Source organism: Primulina tabacum, chromosome 1 (genome assembly GCF_025594145.1).
Source record: "Primulina tabacum isolate GXHZ01 chromosome 1, ASM2559414v2, whole genome shotgun sequence".
NCBI classification, from domain to species: domain Eukaryota; kingdom Viridiplantae; phylum Streptophyta; class Magnoliopsida; order Lamiales; family Gesneriaceae; genus Primulina; species Primulina tabacum.
In genome coordinates, this window is record NC_134550.1 from 55300197 (window position 1) to 55317245 (window position 17049).

Consider the following 17049-nt stretch of genomic DNA (forward strand, 5'->3'; position numbering starts at 1 on the left):
AGTTGGTGACTCCATCGTATAAATCAAGCACTGAAGCAACTAACCGACTTTTCACACCTTTTACTAATTACTAATTACTAATTACTAATTACTAATTACTAAAGAAAACCGTGTGTTCCTTGTAATTCAAACAGCGCATACACTACTCTTTGGAGGGTTCTTTTCTTTTGAAAAGTCCCTAGCATGAAAATTATTTATTCTAACGATTGTTCAATCGGCAATAGTTAATATTTTGGTAAATGAAAAATGAAAACCATATTTGTGTAATTGGCACTAATTTCCTCGTAAAATGGGTTTATGGGAGGATAAATATTTTTATAATAATTTCTTAATCCATATTAAAGCTATATTTTTTAAATTAGTCTAAATATTATGTTACATAGTTTTCTATTTTTATTTATCATTTTCACATCCCAATTAACTATTACAACTCAGATGAGATTAATTTTTCAAAAAAATAAATGAAATTTTGTTTCATTATATATGCAAAAGTTAATTGAAATATTATTTTCATCATTTTCGGATTCTGTTACGAATTTACACTATTTTCATTTTTTTTATTTTTACTGATTTTTAATTAGCTATATTTTTTATATTTAAAAAAAAATAAGAAAAAAATGAAGAAAATGAAATAAACTTGTTTCATTATGCACTTTGTTGTTTATTTATTTTAAAACAGACTTCAATTTATCTTTTTATCTGACAATCAATTTTGATAGAAATTACTTATTATATTTTTAGACGTTTATATATACGTACATAGTATGGTTATGTTATCACGAATCTTTATCTATGAGACGGGTCAACTCTACCGATATTCACAATAAAAAGTAATACTTTTAGGATAAAAAATAATATTTTTTCATAAATGATCCAAATAAGAGACCCGTCTCACAGTATATGACCCGTGAGATCGTCTGACACAAATTTTGACATTAATTTATGTCTTAAACACTGTAATAAATGAGGGTTTTAATTAGAAAATATTGTCTAATAAGTTTATTTCCTTTTTTTTTTAACTTTCCCTTGCAATCACTTAATACAATGACACTTTATTGCCACAAATTTCAGGAAAACCATAAATAAGAAGATTGTAGCATCTACAATTAACAACGATTTGATATAAAAACTACCAAGTTTTGTAGCCATGGGAACTAATAAAACTGTTAGTTCCATAAAAACTGTTAGTTCTTCTTTCATGAAAATAATTCAAATGGTGTAGTTCGTACTTCTAATCTTGTCATGGGTGTAAGGAAAGCAGATCGCGTCTGATCAATTGGGACTGATCTTCAATTCATTCAGCTCATGAAAATAATTGATACCGGCTCTTGAGATGTCTCTAACTCTGCAATATTTCGGTAATTTGGCGAGAAAAACCAGGCTAAAAAGTCGTCACGGCACGAGGCACCAGGAAAACGAAAATAATAGTTTAGCAGCAGCTAAAAGCTGTTCAAGATTTGAAGATGAAAAAAAAGAAAGCAATGATTTGAGATATGAAATTCTTGATCATGGAGTACCTGTAGAAGCATAGAAGGGGCTGCAGCACCAGCAAGAAAATGGCTTCGAGTCTTTCGTCCAGTTATTGTAGCGACAGAAGGGCTGTTAGCTGCCGTTATGTCCCAAAAGGTTCTTTTCTTGGCAGTCGGGGCAGGAGACAGAAAGCGATGAGAAGGGCACTTAGAGTCGCCTTTAGTTGGTTCCTTCGCCTTCAATCTTGATCGGGTGATAACCCCTGCCACCCCTTCGCCACCACCCACTCGGCTTAATGCTTCAACTTTCCGTGAAAGCTCGTTAATATAACCATCCTTTTGTTTTATCTGCAATGTGTGATCCTTCTTCAACCTCTCTATTTCTGCCTCCAACGCCTTTACTGTTTTCGAAAGGTCTCTGACAGATTCAGTCCCGACTTTTTTCTTCGATTCAGGTGTGAAGCAGTTGTTCTCCAAGAAAAACGACCTTGGTTTTCGTTTTTCGTTTGGCTGACACGAGGATGGAGCCGGGGATAGGAGAGAAGAGACCGTGGAAGGGGTGGGTGAGGAGTTTAAGGCTAAGTTTTGTGCTTGGATGGTTAGCAGCTTTTGTTGTTGACGAGCCAACTCCACTCGTAATTCTCTGTTTTCTTTCTGTAACTCGAGCAACAACTTGGCTTGATCTGTTTCGGAATCTGGTATTTGCATTTTCTCATTTACTTCAGAAGCCTGCAACCAAATAACAAACTTTGTAAATATTTTGAAAAGTGGCTTTACTTGGTGCTAGGTGTTGTCACTGGAGAAGTTTGTGTAGACATAAAATTGATGAAGAATCAAGACAGAAATAAAAGGGACAAAAATCAAAGAATCGGAGGAGAAGAAAAAGAAAGAATAAGAAGATGTACAATGGACAATTGAAATCATTAAGCTAAAGCAGCTTCTCCAACTACCAACTACATGGAGAAAATTACTTAAAAAACAAAAGTTTCATTAGTTATTTTCCTTCTTGTCTTTTTTTCCCTTTTTTTATGGGGGAGGGGATTAGTAGAACACATGCAAGAAGCTTAATATTTGAAGGCTGACCTTTAAACGGATCTCTTTGGCTCGATCCGCCCAGTGAAGTGTGTTCTGTGTTTCCCCAAATGAAAAGCTACTTGGACCAATATTTGCAATCATCACTGTATTACAAGCTCCACCAAGGGAGTCCTTTAACAGTTGAGTGAGCTTCGAATTACGATATGGGATGTGTTTTTTACCCTCAACGAGGGCATTAATGCAACTGCTCAAGGCAAGAAGTGATTTATTAATATTGGCACCCTCGAGAGATCTAAGGGTTCTCTGATCAGTTGCGATAGCTCTCTCTGAACCTGCTAGATCAATAAGTGAAATCTTTCCTATTCTGTTGACAACATTGTTTAGAGCATCTTTTGTTCGATATTCAACATTGACCTGAAGTTGTATGGCATATAAAAGCAATATTAGCAAGCAGTTTTTGTTATTAAACTCTGCAAAAGGTAAGGATAAGAATCACCTGCAGTATTGCATGTGATCTGGAAGAAGTTTCATTTGCACGAGTTGGTTCTGTTGTACGATTTAAATTCCCTTGCTGAAGTAATGCCATTACCTATAATTTTTTTGGGGAAAAAAATTTCAATAACACATTCCATGAACTTCGGTGAAGAGAAGCCTTTAGTTGATAACGAATCGAGTGAATAAGAAAATAAATACTTCATCTGTGGAAAATGCCCTATATTGAGTAAGACCTGCTGCCAGAATACCCTGAAAAGTTTTGCACAATATTTGGTCAATAAAGAAATTAAATAGTGATATGATTTTTATGTACATTCAAGGATAATGAAGTATTTTTGTCCACTATACTTTTATCTCTGATTCACACCTCCAACAAGAATCTATCTCTGACACTCTTTCCATTGTTTGTAAAACAATGACCAATATCTAGAAGCAGAGAGGCCTTCGGAGCCAGAAAATAAATATGGGAAGGAATTAAATATGATGGCTAAAATATAAAGAAGTAATTTTTCATATTTTCAAAAATCAAACCTGCTTATCTTCTCTGAGAACTAGAGGCCTTCCGGGGGACAGTAAATCTCTTACAGTTTCGTTATAGACCTCGAGGTAAGATAGATTGACTGCATGATGTCCATCAAAACTCCTTTGCCTTATTTTGTTGAAGAGATCCTTAATAGCTAAGACCATCACCCCCGGATTCTCAACCGTACCAAGCATTGTATAAGTTTTTCCTGCTCCTGTGGCACCATAACAGAAGACCGAGCCATTTCTTCCCTGCAAAACAGCTTCAACAAGTTCTTCTGTTCTGAAAAATTAAAATCATATTAACGTAAAACATTTTGTCCATAAAATTCCTATAAGGAAAACGGATATCCAAGACCACAAATTATAATATGAAATAATCATATGACTCAATGTAGGTATCCTTCCAGGAGATAAATGATGAGTACGAAGCATAAATCTAGGATCAAAGAACCATTAACATGAAGCCGTAATGAGGAAGAAGACATTACCACCCCCTGGAGACTGGAGCTACATTGTAGTTACCAAAAAGCATTTCAAATTAGCATGATTTCTTCGGTTCTTCTGGTCGAACAACTAAAAAAAATTATTTACATATCATAAACAAACAGTATTACACTAGGATTACCATTGGAGATTGAGGTCGTTAATTACTCCAAAGTTTCTCAACAACCAAGGAAAAGTAAAAGTACCCTCGGACTATTTGTTTCATGCCATCTGACAGAAGAAATGAGTTTTCTGGATAGATTAAAGTTGGAAAAGATTTGAATAAAAACGTATAGGATTCCCATTCAGTAAAAAGGAACAAGAAAATTGATACAATTCAATAATTAAATAAAGTCCATGTTTAGCAAGAATTGTATGCATTTGTTTTTTTCCCTGTTAAAAACAAATAACAATTTTACTTAAAAGTTCAACAAGTTCATGAAGCACAAGGACTCCAAGGCACCATTCGTGTAAGTCATGTTTCATCAAAGGCAAAGATGAACAAGATGTGTTTTATAATTGGAGGAAATCAGTGAATATCAAGAGGAATATGAACAAGAAAATCGATTGTTATAATGCATGTCAGAAATTAGATACAGTCCGTGTTTAAGCTCGAAATGTACACATTTCTTTCATTATAAAACACAATAATATTACAAAACATCATAAAAAGGTCATTCTCTAATTTCTCAGTTAAAAAAGAATGATTAGCAGCTACTCTGCCTTTAAGCTTCTGACGATCAATAGCACCAAAAGAAATGAAATCAAGCAGTTTCCGACCATGATAATTAACTGAGGTTCATTTCGAAACACAAGAAAAAGGATACTTGAAACTAATTTTGCTGACTCGCAGCAATCTTATGAAAAGATAACGAAATGGATTATAGAAGAGATTATCATAGTTTAAGCGCTCACGTTGTGCAGTAAACTTCCTGTTGGTTAGTAGACTCCGGAAAGGAAGCATCAAACGTGAAGTGTCGTCCACGGACCCTCTTTAGCCTAAGGTAGTCTTTCTCATTCGAGAATTCCGTCAAATAAACATCTCTTCTATTCACGATTCTCACACAACACTTTGATCCAGATTCCTTTTCCTTCTTCGACATTGGCCTCAACCTCACAAACACAAGAATCCGGCTCACCCCGCCTCTCGTCTTCTCAGCAAGATTCCCCATTTCTTGGGTATTTTCCTTCTTAGCTTCTCTTAACTCCACATTAGGCCCCATCGAGAGTTTCCTCACCACTGTACTCGACCTTTTTGTCTCCTTAAAATCATCAATAACTGGGCGTGGTGGCAACTTATACGGCAAATGAGCACTAAATGCGTACTCCCTCATCACATTCTTCAAAATTTTGTTCTCTTTCTCATCTCTCTTGGAAGAACCAACGAGGTCGACACTCGGGTGCGTCAAAAATCGAGGCTCCTTGAGACCCCGTTTCTGCTGCTCGTACAAAAGGGTCAACGCTTTCATCTTCTCTTTGAGGCCATGGTGCGGGTTTACACCCATCTTCTGGGTGTATTCTTGTGGATCTTTCTTTGGCGCTCTGCTTCCTCTCCCTTGATTCCCATCATTCTGTGATTGGCTGCTCGAATTCTGTGATCTTGTCGATACGGGCATCCTACACAGAGTGTTTTCTTGATCAACGCAGCTGGGAAATTAGTAAGTCGTGACAGAGAATCAAGATTGGTTGTGATTTCGGTTCGGGGTTTTGGAATTCGAATTATGAACAGTAGATATGAAAGAGGTTGACGGTTAGGAAAGGAGATGTTTTTGAACTCCAGAGTGCAAGGGGGATCATGCTTGTAACGGTCGGAAAGTATCAGCTGGGTTGGGTCAGTGGCCCATCAATAAATATTAATTTTCTCGGCCCATTTTGCAAAATCCAAAAACACCATAAATTTTTTTATTTTAACAAATATCATATATAATGATATAAGAATATTTTACTAGTGAGATGTGACGATCGACGAATAACAAGATAATAAATTAAAATCTAAGTGTTACACAACTATTTGTAGCTTTAATTAGTGTAGAATTTGAGTTAATATTGAATAATACAAGTATATTAAGTTTTAGAGTAAGTCTTTTGTGAGACGGTCTCACGAATCTTTATCTGTGAGACGGGTCAACCCTACCGATATTCACAATAAAAAGTAATATTCTTTGCATGGATGACCCAAATAAAAGATCCGTCTCACAAAATACGACCCGTGAGAACGTCTCACAAAATTTTTTGCCAAAGTTTTATTCACACCAAATCGTAAAAAAATGATTAATTGATTTAAATTTGATGCGATGGTTAAATGAGATAGATAGTAAAATATTTAAAAGATCAACCTAAAATATACATCAATATTGTTAATTATGTTAAATCAAATGGATAAATTTAAATTTAACCATATTAGACTCTGCAATATTATATATTTATTTTTTCACATTAAAAATATAATTAAAAAAAAAAGATTACACTCAAATTTCTTATTTTATTTAAAAACTGTTTTATGTTTTTCAAAAATTAGTTAATATAAATATATATTAAATAAAAAGGGAAAAAATATTGTTATTCTTATTATATGTTTGGAAATAAATGATATATTCGAGACGAGTGAGTATTAACTTTTACATATTGATTTTTTATTTTTTTTAAATGAATATGTAAAATTTATAGAACAGAAAAAAAGGCGAGCACCCCGAAATCCCAAATCCAGCAAAGATGGGAGAAGAAACTGAGAAGAGATTTGAAGCGATAATGAACAAACTATTTGCTGCTCCTCACAAATCCAAGCTTAACGCTGCTAAGAAGAGGTTAATTTCCGGTTATTTATTTATTTTTGTAAGCGTTTAGCATCATAGACATGCGCATACATTCATTCAGCTCGAATTTTTTTCCTGATAGTTTTTTTTTTTTTGGCTATCCAATTGATTTTGCTTATATATATAGCTGAACGTAAATTGTATCTTATCAATTGGTTTATTTGATCTCCTATTTTTCGTGATCTGGATGCACTGGGCGATGTTTGGGATACATGGGATATTCGGCTTCTTTTTAGTAACAAGGGTATTGAGATATCATTGTAAGATAATCTTGTTTCTATGAGTTCGGTTTGAAAAACAGAGTGTTTTGGCATGTAGTCCACTTGGAAATTCAGCGGGGTCAAATTTCTTGTGTTGCTTGTATTTTGACCAATAAAAAAAGATTCAATTGAAGTTTTTGATTTCATTTATCTCCCTATTGGTATAGAATTCCCCACTAAATTTTTATTTCACAAGTTTCCAAAATAATTTGTTTTTCCATTTTATTCGATTTTCTTAGCAAACAAAATCTTAATGGCATGCTATATTTTTATTGGATACGTGCAGTATACATGGTGTTCAATCACTACGAGGGAAGAAGCGCTGGAGTTCAGCATCTGCGGGTGTGAGTTATGCTGGGAAAGTGGTGGATGAGTCAGAAAGCTCCATTTCAGCTACGGCCGCATCAGCTCAAGCTTCACTGTGCAGGCCTTGGGACAGTGATGATTTGTTTCAGAGGTTGTCAACTTTCAAGTCCATGACATGGTTTGCCAAGCCTAAGGTTTTACTTGCAAGCTCCTTGCCTCTGATGTTTATAAGTTTTCTCACTGTAATTCAGAAATGCATGCTGAATCTGTTTTTACTTTTCCATGTTTCAGCTAAAAAATTTTGGAAGTCTGCTATATACACGATAGGCCATTGCTTTGGATTTGGCCTATGTGGATATCAATTAATTGAAAATATTGCTTACTGCTTGACATGATTTAAATCTTGATTGCCTTCTTAAAATTGGACACTTGTCTGCTATTTTTTTAAAATAGTTTTCTTTGGAATCTATCCCAAAGCCAGTCAGTTGTTTATGGTTTTCTTTGGAATCTATCCCAAAGCCAGTCAGTTGTTTATGCTATACAGATTATTTTTATCATGGAAAAAATTTTAAACATATAAATAAGTTGTTGATGTGATTAGCAGGCACAAGTCTATGCATATGTTTAGTTTGGATTAATGAGGGTGGGTAGTATCTTCTTTCATTTGATAGATCACAGTACCTCATATTTGAGAGAAGATCATTACCGTAACTCATCACGAGTTGAGACGTAAAATAACACCTTTAAAATCGATGTCAATTGTCACACAACAAAGAGATTTAAGTGCAGCATGTTAATTCAATATTTCACTCAAATTGATCCGCAGAGGGTTCTCTCTGTTGTTTTTTTTTTTACCAAAAATGTAGGTTGTTGGTTGTAACTTCTATATCGACTTTGGATATGCTGGCTAAGGTCTCATCCTCTATACATTTCTTGTTATTTGAGAAGTTAAAAGGTCATTTTTAATCACATATACATGCATATGAAAATCAATTTGCTATTTTAATCTCCTTATTTGTCGTGAAGTACAAAATATCAGACCATTACTGGTAAAGATAAGAGATCAAATATTTTAAAGTGTTCTTACACTGTTGAGATGTGATATTTTATTTCATGTGATGTATGTTTTTCTATGATGAATTATATTTCCCATATTCTGTTTCCTTGCGTATTTTATAATGTATTTAAATTCATTTTAAAAGATTATGATGTGCTATTTTAGGCGGTCAGTCCTGTGAATTGTGCTAGGAGAGGCTGGATTAATGTAGACATGGATACCATCGACTGTAAATCATGTGGAGCTCGTCTTCTCTTTTCTACACCAACAGCTTGGTCACTGCAACAAGGCAAGTCATACTTATCTTCCAAATAGCTACTTTACTGTAATATTATCCTTCTCTCTGCTTTTCCTTTTATTTCAAGGAAGAAATTATTCAAGAGGATGTGGAAAAAACAAAACAATGCACTGACTCCTTTGTCTGGTATTTGATGTGCGGACTGTGGACAGTTGAAAAGGCAGCCATGGTATTTAGCTTGAAGCTAGAAAGTGGGCATAAACTATTATGCCCATGGATTAACAATTCCTGCTCTGAGGAACTTGCTCAGTTCCCAACTGTGTCAAGGGATGATTTGATAGAGGATTACAAGAGGCGATATGATGTACTATCACAGTTGACAGCTCTTCCCATCATTTATCCCTTAGCTGTTGATAACATGAGAAACCCAATGTTGGAGAACTTTCTGAGAGAATTTTCTACTTCAGTGCATTTGGTGCCTGACGAAACTTCCGGGAAAGACTATGTTTCGGATGAACCTGATTCAATTTCCTCTGTCTCATTTTATCAGGTTTGCTTCTAACCTGCAAGAAAGTACTAAAACTGGTTATATGATGTCAAAGTATTTCTGAGTTTCAGATAAAAAAAGTTCAATAGAATGTATAATCATTTAACAAATTTCAATGTTTGAAAAGTTTTTCGCTAACAAAATCCAAAAGTTTAGTGTCTTCACTCTCTCTGCTTTCAGAAGACTTCATTCATCATTGCAAGTTACGATTACTACGTTACTTGGTGAAATACAATATCAAAGTTCCACAAAAACTGGTGTAAATCCTGCCTATGTGAATTTTGAAATTCTTGATAGCCGTTGTAAAATTTCACCTTTTTTCATTGGCAGATATTGAGCTGTGTTCATGTGAAGAACTTGGGTGGAAAGAAAGTAGATTGTAGTTATCAAATTTCCCTCAAAATTATGAATTTTTGTTTCTTCTCGGCTGTTGAGTAATCCTGATATATGGGTCACTGGGTAATAACTGCACATGGTAGTTCAGCTATGTTACTGTATGCTGATACCCAACTCCGTTCTTATCTATATGTGCTTGAATAATCATTAAATAATTTGTCTTTTCATGAATAAAGTTATATTATGTGTTGTGAACTTGCATTGAAATTGTTTCATGGAGAGTGATAACTTTTGGAAGTACATGCAGGCGCAGAAGCTCATAAGTTTATGTGGCTGGGAACCTCATATGTTAACTTACATAGTTGATGTCAAGGATGCGGAATATCAATCTATAAGTGATACCAATATCATGGCTAGTAATGGCAAAAGGCAAAAAGTTAGTGTTTGTTCTTTGGTTAGCGGTAATGAGGATGCAAAGGCCTCTACTGAATTTGATCTCAGTTCTGTTGTTTTGAATTGCAATCTATGTGGTGCCGTTGTTGGATTATGGGCTTTCTGTAAAATTCCTCGTCCAGTGGAGTATGTAAGATTAGTTGGATTCACAGAAGTTTCTGGCATAAATGATTCTGCTTCTGGTCAAGTAAGTGCACCAGAAGGTTTTTCAAACCACTTGATTCATGCTGGAAGCAGGGAAGGCATGACAGATGCTATTACCACTGCTTCCACGTCTTTAGGCGTCACGATTGCAGGTGGTCCTCCACCTGCAATGCTGAATTATAATGCGTCCATATCTTTGCCTGTAATTGGCAAGAGTTTGATTGCACGAATCCCAGTGCAAGCTGAGTCTAAGGATCAATTAGGTATTAAGGAGTTGTCAAAATTGGGTAAGGGCCCGTGTATATCAACCGAAAGGGTAAACACTGCTACAGATGGAACTCTTGGAGCCACTGGAGCAGATGCTATTGTCACAAATTCATCAGAAATTCTTCAAATTGCGGCAGAAGATTCTAGTTTAAATGTGAACACGGTGGATAATGAAACTGAAAGAACAAATGTGGTTCAGTGCGTTTCTTCACCTGGAGAGTTTTCTCGGCAAAAGCCGGAGGATGATTTCACTTGTAAAAATGGTGTGGCAAGCAAGGGTAACAAAGAAGATGCGGTTGAGGAGAGAAATTATCAACAAGATAACTATCAGAGTAAGTGCCAAGATTGTGGTGTATCAGGGGCATTTATAAAGTATAATTCTATTACCATTAATAGGTTTATTCATATCTTAGTCTAAGTCTTTTAATTCACAATTCCAAGGTGAATCTTGTGTTGTGTGTCGCTTTCATTATAGCCCTTTATTCAATAGATGAGTTTTTTTTTAAATCTTAAGTAAGCTTTTGGCAGAGATAAAATAAAGTCATACATCATAATGTAAGAATTATTGTTGTCCTGCATTTTATTGATTGAGCTGCCAAGTTTATCTTGTTTATGCTACCAAGCCTTTGATGGACATGGTCTTCCTCAAAATTTAGGACCAAGTATACTTAAAATTTTAGGATTGAAGAGGCTTTGATATTTTACATTTTGTGCTGTAGGTTTATATACATTGTTTTCGCTATGATAAGGTTTCTAATATTGTGCATGCAGGACTAGAGCCAAAACTCCCATCAGTTGACAAAACATTGAAGTTTGATCCAATCAAGCAGCACAGACACTTTTGCCCCTGGATTGAGTCGACTTCTAATTTTTCTCCTGGATGGCTACAAACACTATCTGCTCTTCATGGGAACAAGGAGTTCCCTTTTTCTTCTCTCAGAAACGTGGCTGAATCTGCCGTGATTGAGGTAAAAGAAAGGCAATGTGCGAGTACTAAAAATACAATTGTTAAGATGGTGATGGTCTGATAGCCAAAAGAATTAACCTGTGTAAATGGTTTATCTGCTAAAAAGCAGAAGGTTATCATTCTCACAGGAGATACTTTCTGGAAAATGAATTAAGGATAAATACTACCATTTTTGTTATTATCAGTCAAAGAGTAATTATGAACCCCCTATACTGTCAGGGAAGCATCAATTACCGACTCATTACGCAGGACGAATTTTAGGAGTTTATCTCTTGAGATCTATTAGAAGTTTTTTATGGACAATAAATCTAGAAAGATTTCAAAGGCCAATTTTAGTCAATATCGGAAGCAAATCGAAGAGAAATATATATAGAACTTGGGGAAATCTATGATGGGTTTTGGATGGGTAAGATTCGGTGTGTCTGGGGTGACTTGAAGTTTTCAGGATAACCTCTGTCCAGGGAGTGACGAGTATCAAGATCTTTTCAAAATGAAAAGAGTTGTCTATTGGTGTGTGAAGGATGCTTGGTCACGGAAATTTGTCCCCGTGTATGTGATTGCTTTCCTCAGTTCTGAACTGGCGCGGGACAATTATTGGAATTAGAAATAGATAGGGATTGAAATGGGAGCGAATGAAGGAAGATGGGGATTTGTCATTTAAGATGATTTCTGCTGGTTCAACATCTATCTTTTGATGTGTTTGTTAGGATTTAGTAGAAAATACAAATATTAAGTTCTAATAAACTTACATGAAGTGAAGAAATTAAGAAATCAATAGGACGTTGATTTTTAACAGAATATGATTGAAAAGAGAGACCTATATAGCCAACTCCAATTAGCTCATGACTAACCCTTGGATTATGATGATTTCGATTGATGTTCAAGTGCAAGAAATAGTGCAACATGAGGTGTTTTTATTCCCTTGAAACAGTACCCTTGTAGTGTTGTATTTTCATAGTGAGATGGTATTTTGTCCAACAAACATGGAACTAATGCTGAGAAAACCACCACGCTTGAGGAATTATTCTTTAGTGCCTTTGTTGCAACTTGCGACGTTTGATATAGTCTTTCCCAACAAAGCTCCCTTCTTTTTCTTGTTATTCCTTTCTCTCGAAGATACATTATCCCAACCTCAGATTATTTGAAATTTTGACTGCATAATTTTCAGGGAATGTCGTTATCCCATGAAGTGCGCAAAACTTTTGGTTTATCATTATATGATCTGATTGTTTCTATTGTTATTCCTGTGAAGGTGGATGATCCAGTTGCTTCTGTCAGAAAGCTTTTTACATCTCCGAACGAGAAGAGGACTAACCTTTCCATTGAAAGGTAAAGAATGATATTCTACTTTATCATGATGTGTGGCGTGCAAACATTTGAGTTGAATTTTGGCAGATAACATTGCATCATTTCTTCATTTCTGTACTCCAATTCAAAATGTGGTCACATTTTAAGGTGGCGTTCATTCGATCGGTGCAAATGATTTTGTTTCCCTAAAATTATGAGTTCTTTCATCCCAGTTGAAATGTTCCTTCATTTGGCTTAGCTTTGGTGCATAATGTGCTGTCAAGTTTAAAATCAAGTTGTGCCAGAGCCGGAGACCGGAGCCGGACACCGATTCGAAAAATTTGTCCGTGGTTTACTTTTATAGTTCTGATTCTATTGTGGTACTAATAGCTGGAATAATAACAATCTCGCTATTATTCATAAAATGCAAGCTTACTTGAATGCAACAGACCTAAAATGACCGAATAGAAAATTAACATGGCCTAAGATGAAACATCTAAAAAACAATTTAAATGTCGATTCTCATTTAGGAGTTCGGGGAGAGTCTATGCTACTCTGGGAGCCTATTATTGGCACGTGTTTCAATGTTCATTTTCTTTTTTATTTTTGGCTTTTTTTTTTCTCTTTCATTTTATTCTATTCTTGTTTTAATATTGATGTAATCAATTTTCCTCTTCCTTTACTATTTTTTTAGTATATTATTTACTAATTATTATCTGTTTATTCCTATCAAATTATTTGGTTTGAATGTCTACTTTTAATTATTAATATATATATGTATATAAATAATATAGAAATTTAATTTAGATAGTATTAAAATTGAAAACTCTAAATGATGAAATTTTAAAATTAAAATGAATTTATGATTACTAATAAAAAAAATATTCTAATTCCTTCTAAATGTTATAATTATCCAAAAAAAAAAATGCATTGTTTCTTTCAAATTTTTTGTTAAAATAGTGCAAAAGCATGGACAATGACGTGTCAATGACCTCTTCCCGGAGTTGCATAGACTCTAATTAGTTTCGCAAATTAGAGGCCAAATATTTTTTTATTTTTCAAAACTATAGATTATATGTCTCCTAGCTAACTCCTAAGCATGTTTTAATTTAGTGATTGATATGTATATTTATGTGTTTTTTTTTTAAATATTATATAGGGTATTTTATAGTTTATAATAATCAATTTTTTTAATAAAAAAACTCAATTTTTGCATCCTTGAGAGGAATTAAGAAATTCGAAATAGTTTCATAATTCCTTTGGGGATGATATTCAAATAATAATAATAATAAAGTATTATTATTATTATTCCTTTGGGATGATATTCAAATAATAATAATAATAAAGTATTATTATTATTATTCCTTTTGGGATTAAATAGCGCAAATGAAATAACATTTTGTCTTTTAACAATATCGAATCTTTTGTTATTTTAATATAAATATATTAACAACGATATTTTTTTTAAAAATAAACCATCTACATTAAGAGTAGATATCTTGTGAGACGGTCTTATGAATCTTTATCTGTGAAACATGTCAACTCTACCGATATTCACAATAAAAATCAATAATTTTTCATGGATGACTCAAATAAGAGATCTGTCTAACAAAATACGACCCGTGAGATCGTCTCACACAGTTTTTGTCTTGCATTAGATATGCAGTGGATCCTGTATTATAACTTTGGGCTATAAACAATGGAATCACATGCGAGAAGACAAAGTGCCCATGATTCGGTAAACTCTATCGAGCCAATTTATTCGTCACTTGATTTGCATTTCTTTTACAATGTTGGATCTTCACTTCCTGGAATATGGAGCAGAGGCTACGGATTTGTTCGGCTATTGGTTCTTCTGGAGAGAACTCAGCTTGTTCGATGATGGCTTGGACTACCTGGGTTGTTTATTTATCCTCAACTATGTCAATTCAAAACCTTATTCGAGAAAAAAAAGAGTATATAAGAAAAAATCAGTAATCTCAGTTTACGGACAAATAATTTTAGATTAAAATAATTATTTATTTAATCTCATTTCTTTTTCTTTTTTTTTTTGTCGTAGTTAAAAGAATTCCTTTCAGAGAAAAAAATATAATTAATTTTATATACCTACTCAACAAAATTAAAAAATTGAGGCACTCATCTGCCCCACCTTGGTTCCGTCATTGCTCTCATCGTTTTTTGGATTTCAGGGGAAATACGGAGGAATGCATGCGATCTTATTAAAAAATTTCTTAGAATTTAGTATTTCCCGAGGCTCGTGGAGCGGGAAATAAATTTAATACGAAAATTATATTTTCTTTCACAAAGCCTTAACGAATGACAGTGTGTTGGTCTCTATTTCGGCAAATATCAACCTGGAAGCTTATCTGGAAATTAAAAGTGCCTACAAAAGTAAGAAAAATATTCTCTAGAGACTCTTCGCCTCTTGCTTACCAACAAAGAAAGCTCTTTTGTCTCCAAGGGTGGATGTGGTTTGAGTGGTGTATGCTTTGTCGTCATGAGCCAGATGATGACTACTTCCATGCACTGGTTGCCTGCCCATTTGCAACAAATGTTCAGTGCCTCACGTGTGTAGGTAGTAATATCCAAGTCTCACATACCATAACTGAGTGGTGGAACCAAGTTGTCAATCGACAGAGAGCACAAAGATGTACTTGGCAGAATCGAAATGATGTTGGATGGAATGGTAAGAACAAGCAAGCAACAACTATTTTCCAATCATCACTTCACCTCTATTCGCAATGGCATGTGGTTTCTATGTTTTCTGCTTATCAATATCGACCAACACAACATCTTCAGAATAGAAGTCGGCAGCCTCCAACAGAAAATTTCTTCAAGTGCAATATAGATGCAGCGGTGTTCGATACCGCTGATCATATATGAGAAATTCTCAAGGCTTGGTGATTGATGCGATGCATGGTTCATTGAGGGGAGGCTTCACTTCCACCCTTGCGGAAGCTCTAAGCATTCGAGAGGCCCGCAGTTGGATAAAGAGGGAGCATGTCTCGCATGTCATGGTGGAATCTGACGTTCTGGTAGTTATTGAGGCTGAACAATCTTGAGCCTGATTCCTCTTCTTATTATCAAAGATTGTAAAGTTCAATCCAGGGATATACCATCTTGTCTTGTCTTTTTTTTTTCCCCGAAATCACACGTTCGTCTGCCTTCATTTGCAACGTAAATATCACACACACACACACACACACACACACACACACACACATATATATATACAATGTACGTGCATTGCACGTGAGAAACATATGTTGAAAGCGTGCTGATTTGAGCGAAGAAGTATGTGAACTTTTAGGAGTGCTCGGAGATCTTTTCAAGTACGCAAGCAAGCTGTTATGATTCAAATGTGAGCTGAAAAGAACTGCTTCTGCTTGGCATACTCTTCCGTTAATATAAACGATTTTCTTAACGGTCGGGAAGGACATAGCAATGTTAACCTGAATCTCTGAACAGATGAGTTGATGTCGTATTTATGAGCATTAAATGTTCTTTAATGAACGCATTTACTCTTCCTTTTGCTCAGCACCGTTCTGAAGTGCTTTTCCTGAACAGTTCCTTTTATAGTAACTGTATTAAGCATCAGAAAATGGCGTCTATACTTGGTCTCCTTAATATATTTAATTTTTCTAATTGTTTATATATCTTAACGGGATCATTTGTGTACACTTATCTTGAGAAAAATTCATTGCATTTATAAAGTTTGAACGGTAAATATAAATTTATAGTATATATTTAATTTGGAAACTGAATTCATTGTATGACAAACACTTCTTCCATTTCTATTTTTTTGTGTAACCCAAAAGAGTTAATATTTTTTCTCTTTTATCTTCTCCAACTCACCGTAAAAAGTTAAAAAAATATTTATATCTAAAAAAATATTTTTTTATTGTTTTTCTTGTCTATATATTTCGTTATATGTGAACATATTTTATACTTCATTGTCTTAATTGTCATATATTTTTACTATATAATTTGTGTACATTGAAGATGAATAAGTTCATTTTATAGTTTTTTATTACCTGAACTTAGTTTGATATATTAATATGTGATATACATAGATATAAGAATTTTCAAATTCAATTTATTCACAATGATTTTTCATAACAAATGTCAACTCAAAATAATAAAAATTAGAATTCATAATTATTTTAAATATGATATAAAAATAATATGTAGAAATTTTTTTTGACATTTTAGTTGCAAAATACAGTGATAAATGCTTGTATGTGCACTATTTTATTGTGGCAATTATAAATTTATTTAAATATCTTATTTCTCACTCTATGATCAAAATTTGTTTATTTCTTATTTTGATTATCGACAAATCCAATATTTCATTTAAATATTTTTGT

General features: G+C 34.2%; 2 protein-coding genes across 6 annotated transcripts; one reads left to right on the forward strand and one right to left on the reverse strand.

Annotated features, from left to right (window-relative positions):
- Positions 1-1034: 1034 nt before the first annotated feature.
- On the reverse strand, positions 1035-5853 carry LOC142551364 (kinesin-like protein KIN-8A). Of its 2 annotated transcripts, XM_075660573.1 has the most exons (7): positions 4923-5853; positions 3531-3804; positions 3198-3248; positions 3001-3093; positions 2553-2918; positions 1518-2198; positions 1035-1381 (listed from the first exon to the last, which is right to left on the reverse strand). In XM_075660573.1, exons 1-7 carry the CDS (start codon positions 5621-5623, stop codon positions 1340-1342), a joined length of 2208 nt encoding a protein of 735 aa, XP_075516688.1. In that variant the 5' UTR covers positions 5624-5853; the 3' UTR covers positions 1035-1339. The 2 variants fall into 2 exon arrangements, with proteins under 2 accessions (XP_075516688.1, XP_075516682.1); XM_075660567.1 differs by lacking the exon at positions 1035-1381 and having other exon boundaries at positions 1389-2198.
- Positions 5854-6652: 799 nt separating this feature from the next.
- LOC142551376 (uncharacterized) lies at positions 6653-15276 on the forward strand. 4 transcript variants are annotated; one of them, XM_075660610.1, is made up of 8 exons: positions 6653-6811; positions 7367-7580; positions 8609-8732; positions 8894-9231; positions 9872-10760; positions 11200-11396; positions 12648-12724; positions 15258-15276. In XM_075660610.1, the coding sequence occupies exons 1-8, from the start codon at positions 6720-6722 to the stop codon at positions 15259-15261; spliced, it is 1935 nt and encodes a 644-aa protein (XP_075516725.1). In that variant the 5' UTR covers positions 6653-6719; the 3' UTR covers positions 15262-15276. The 4 variants fall into 4 exon arrangements, with proteins under 4 accessions (XP_075516725.1, XP_075516699.1, XP_075516717.1 ...); XM_075660584.1 differs by lacking the exon at positions 15258-15276 and adding an exon at positions 14341-14380; XM_075660602.1 differs by lacking the exon at positions 15258-15276 and adding an exon at positions 12916-13050.
- Positions 15277-17049: the final 1773 nt, after the last annotated feature.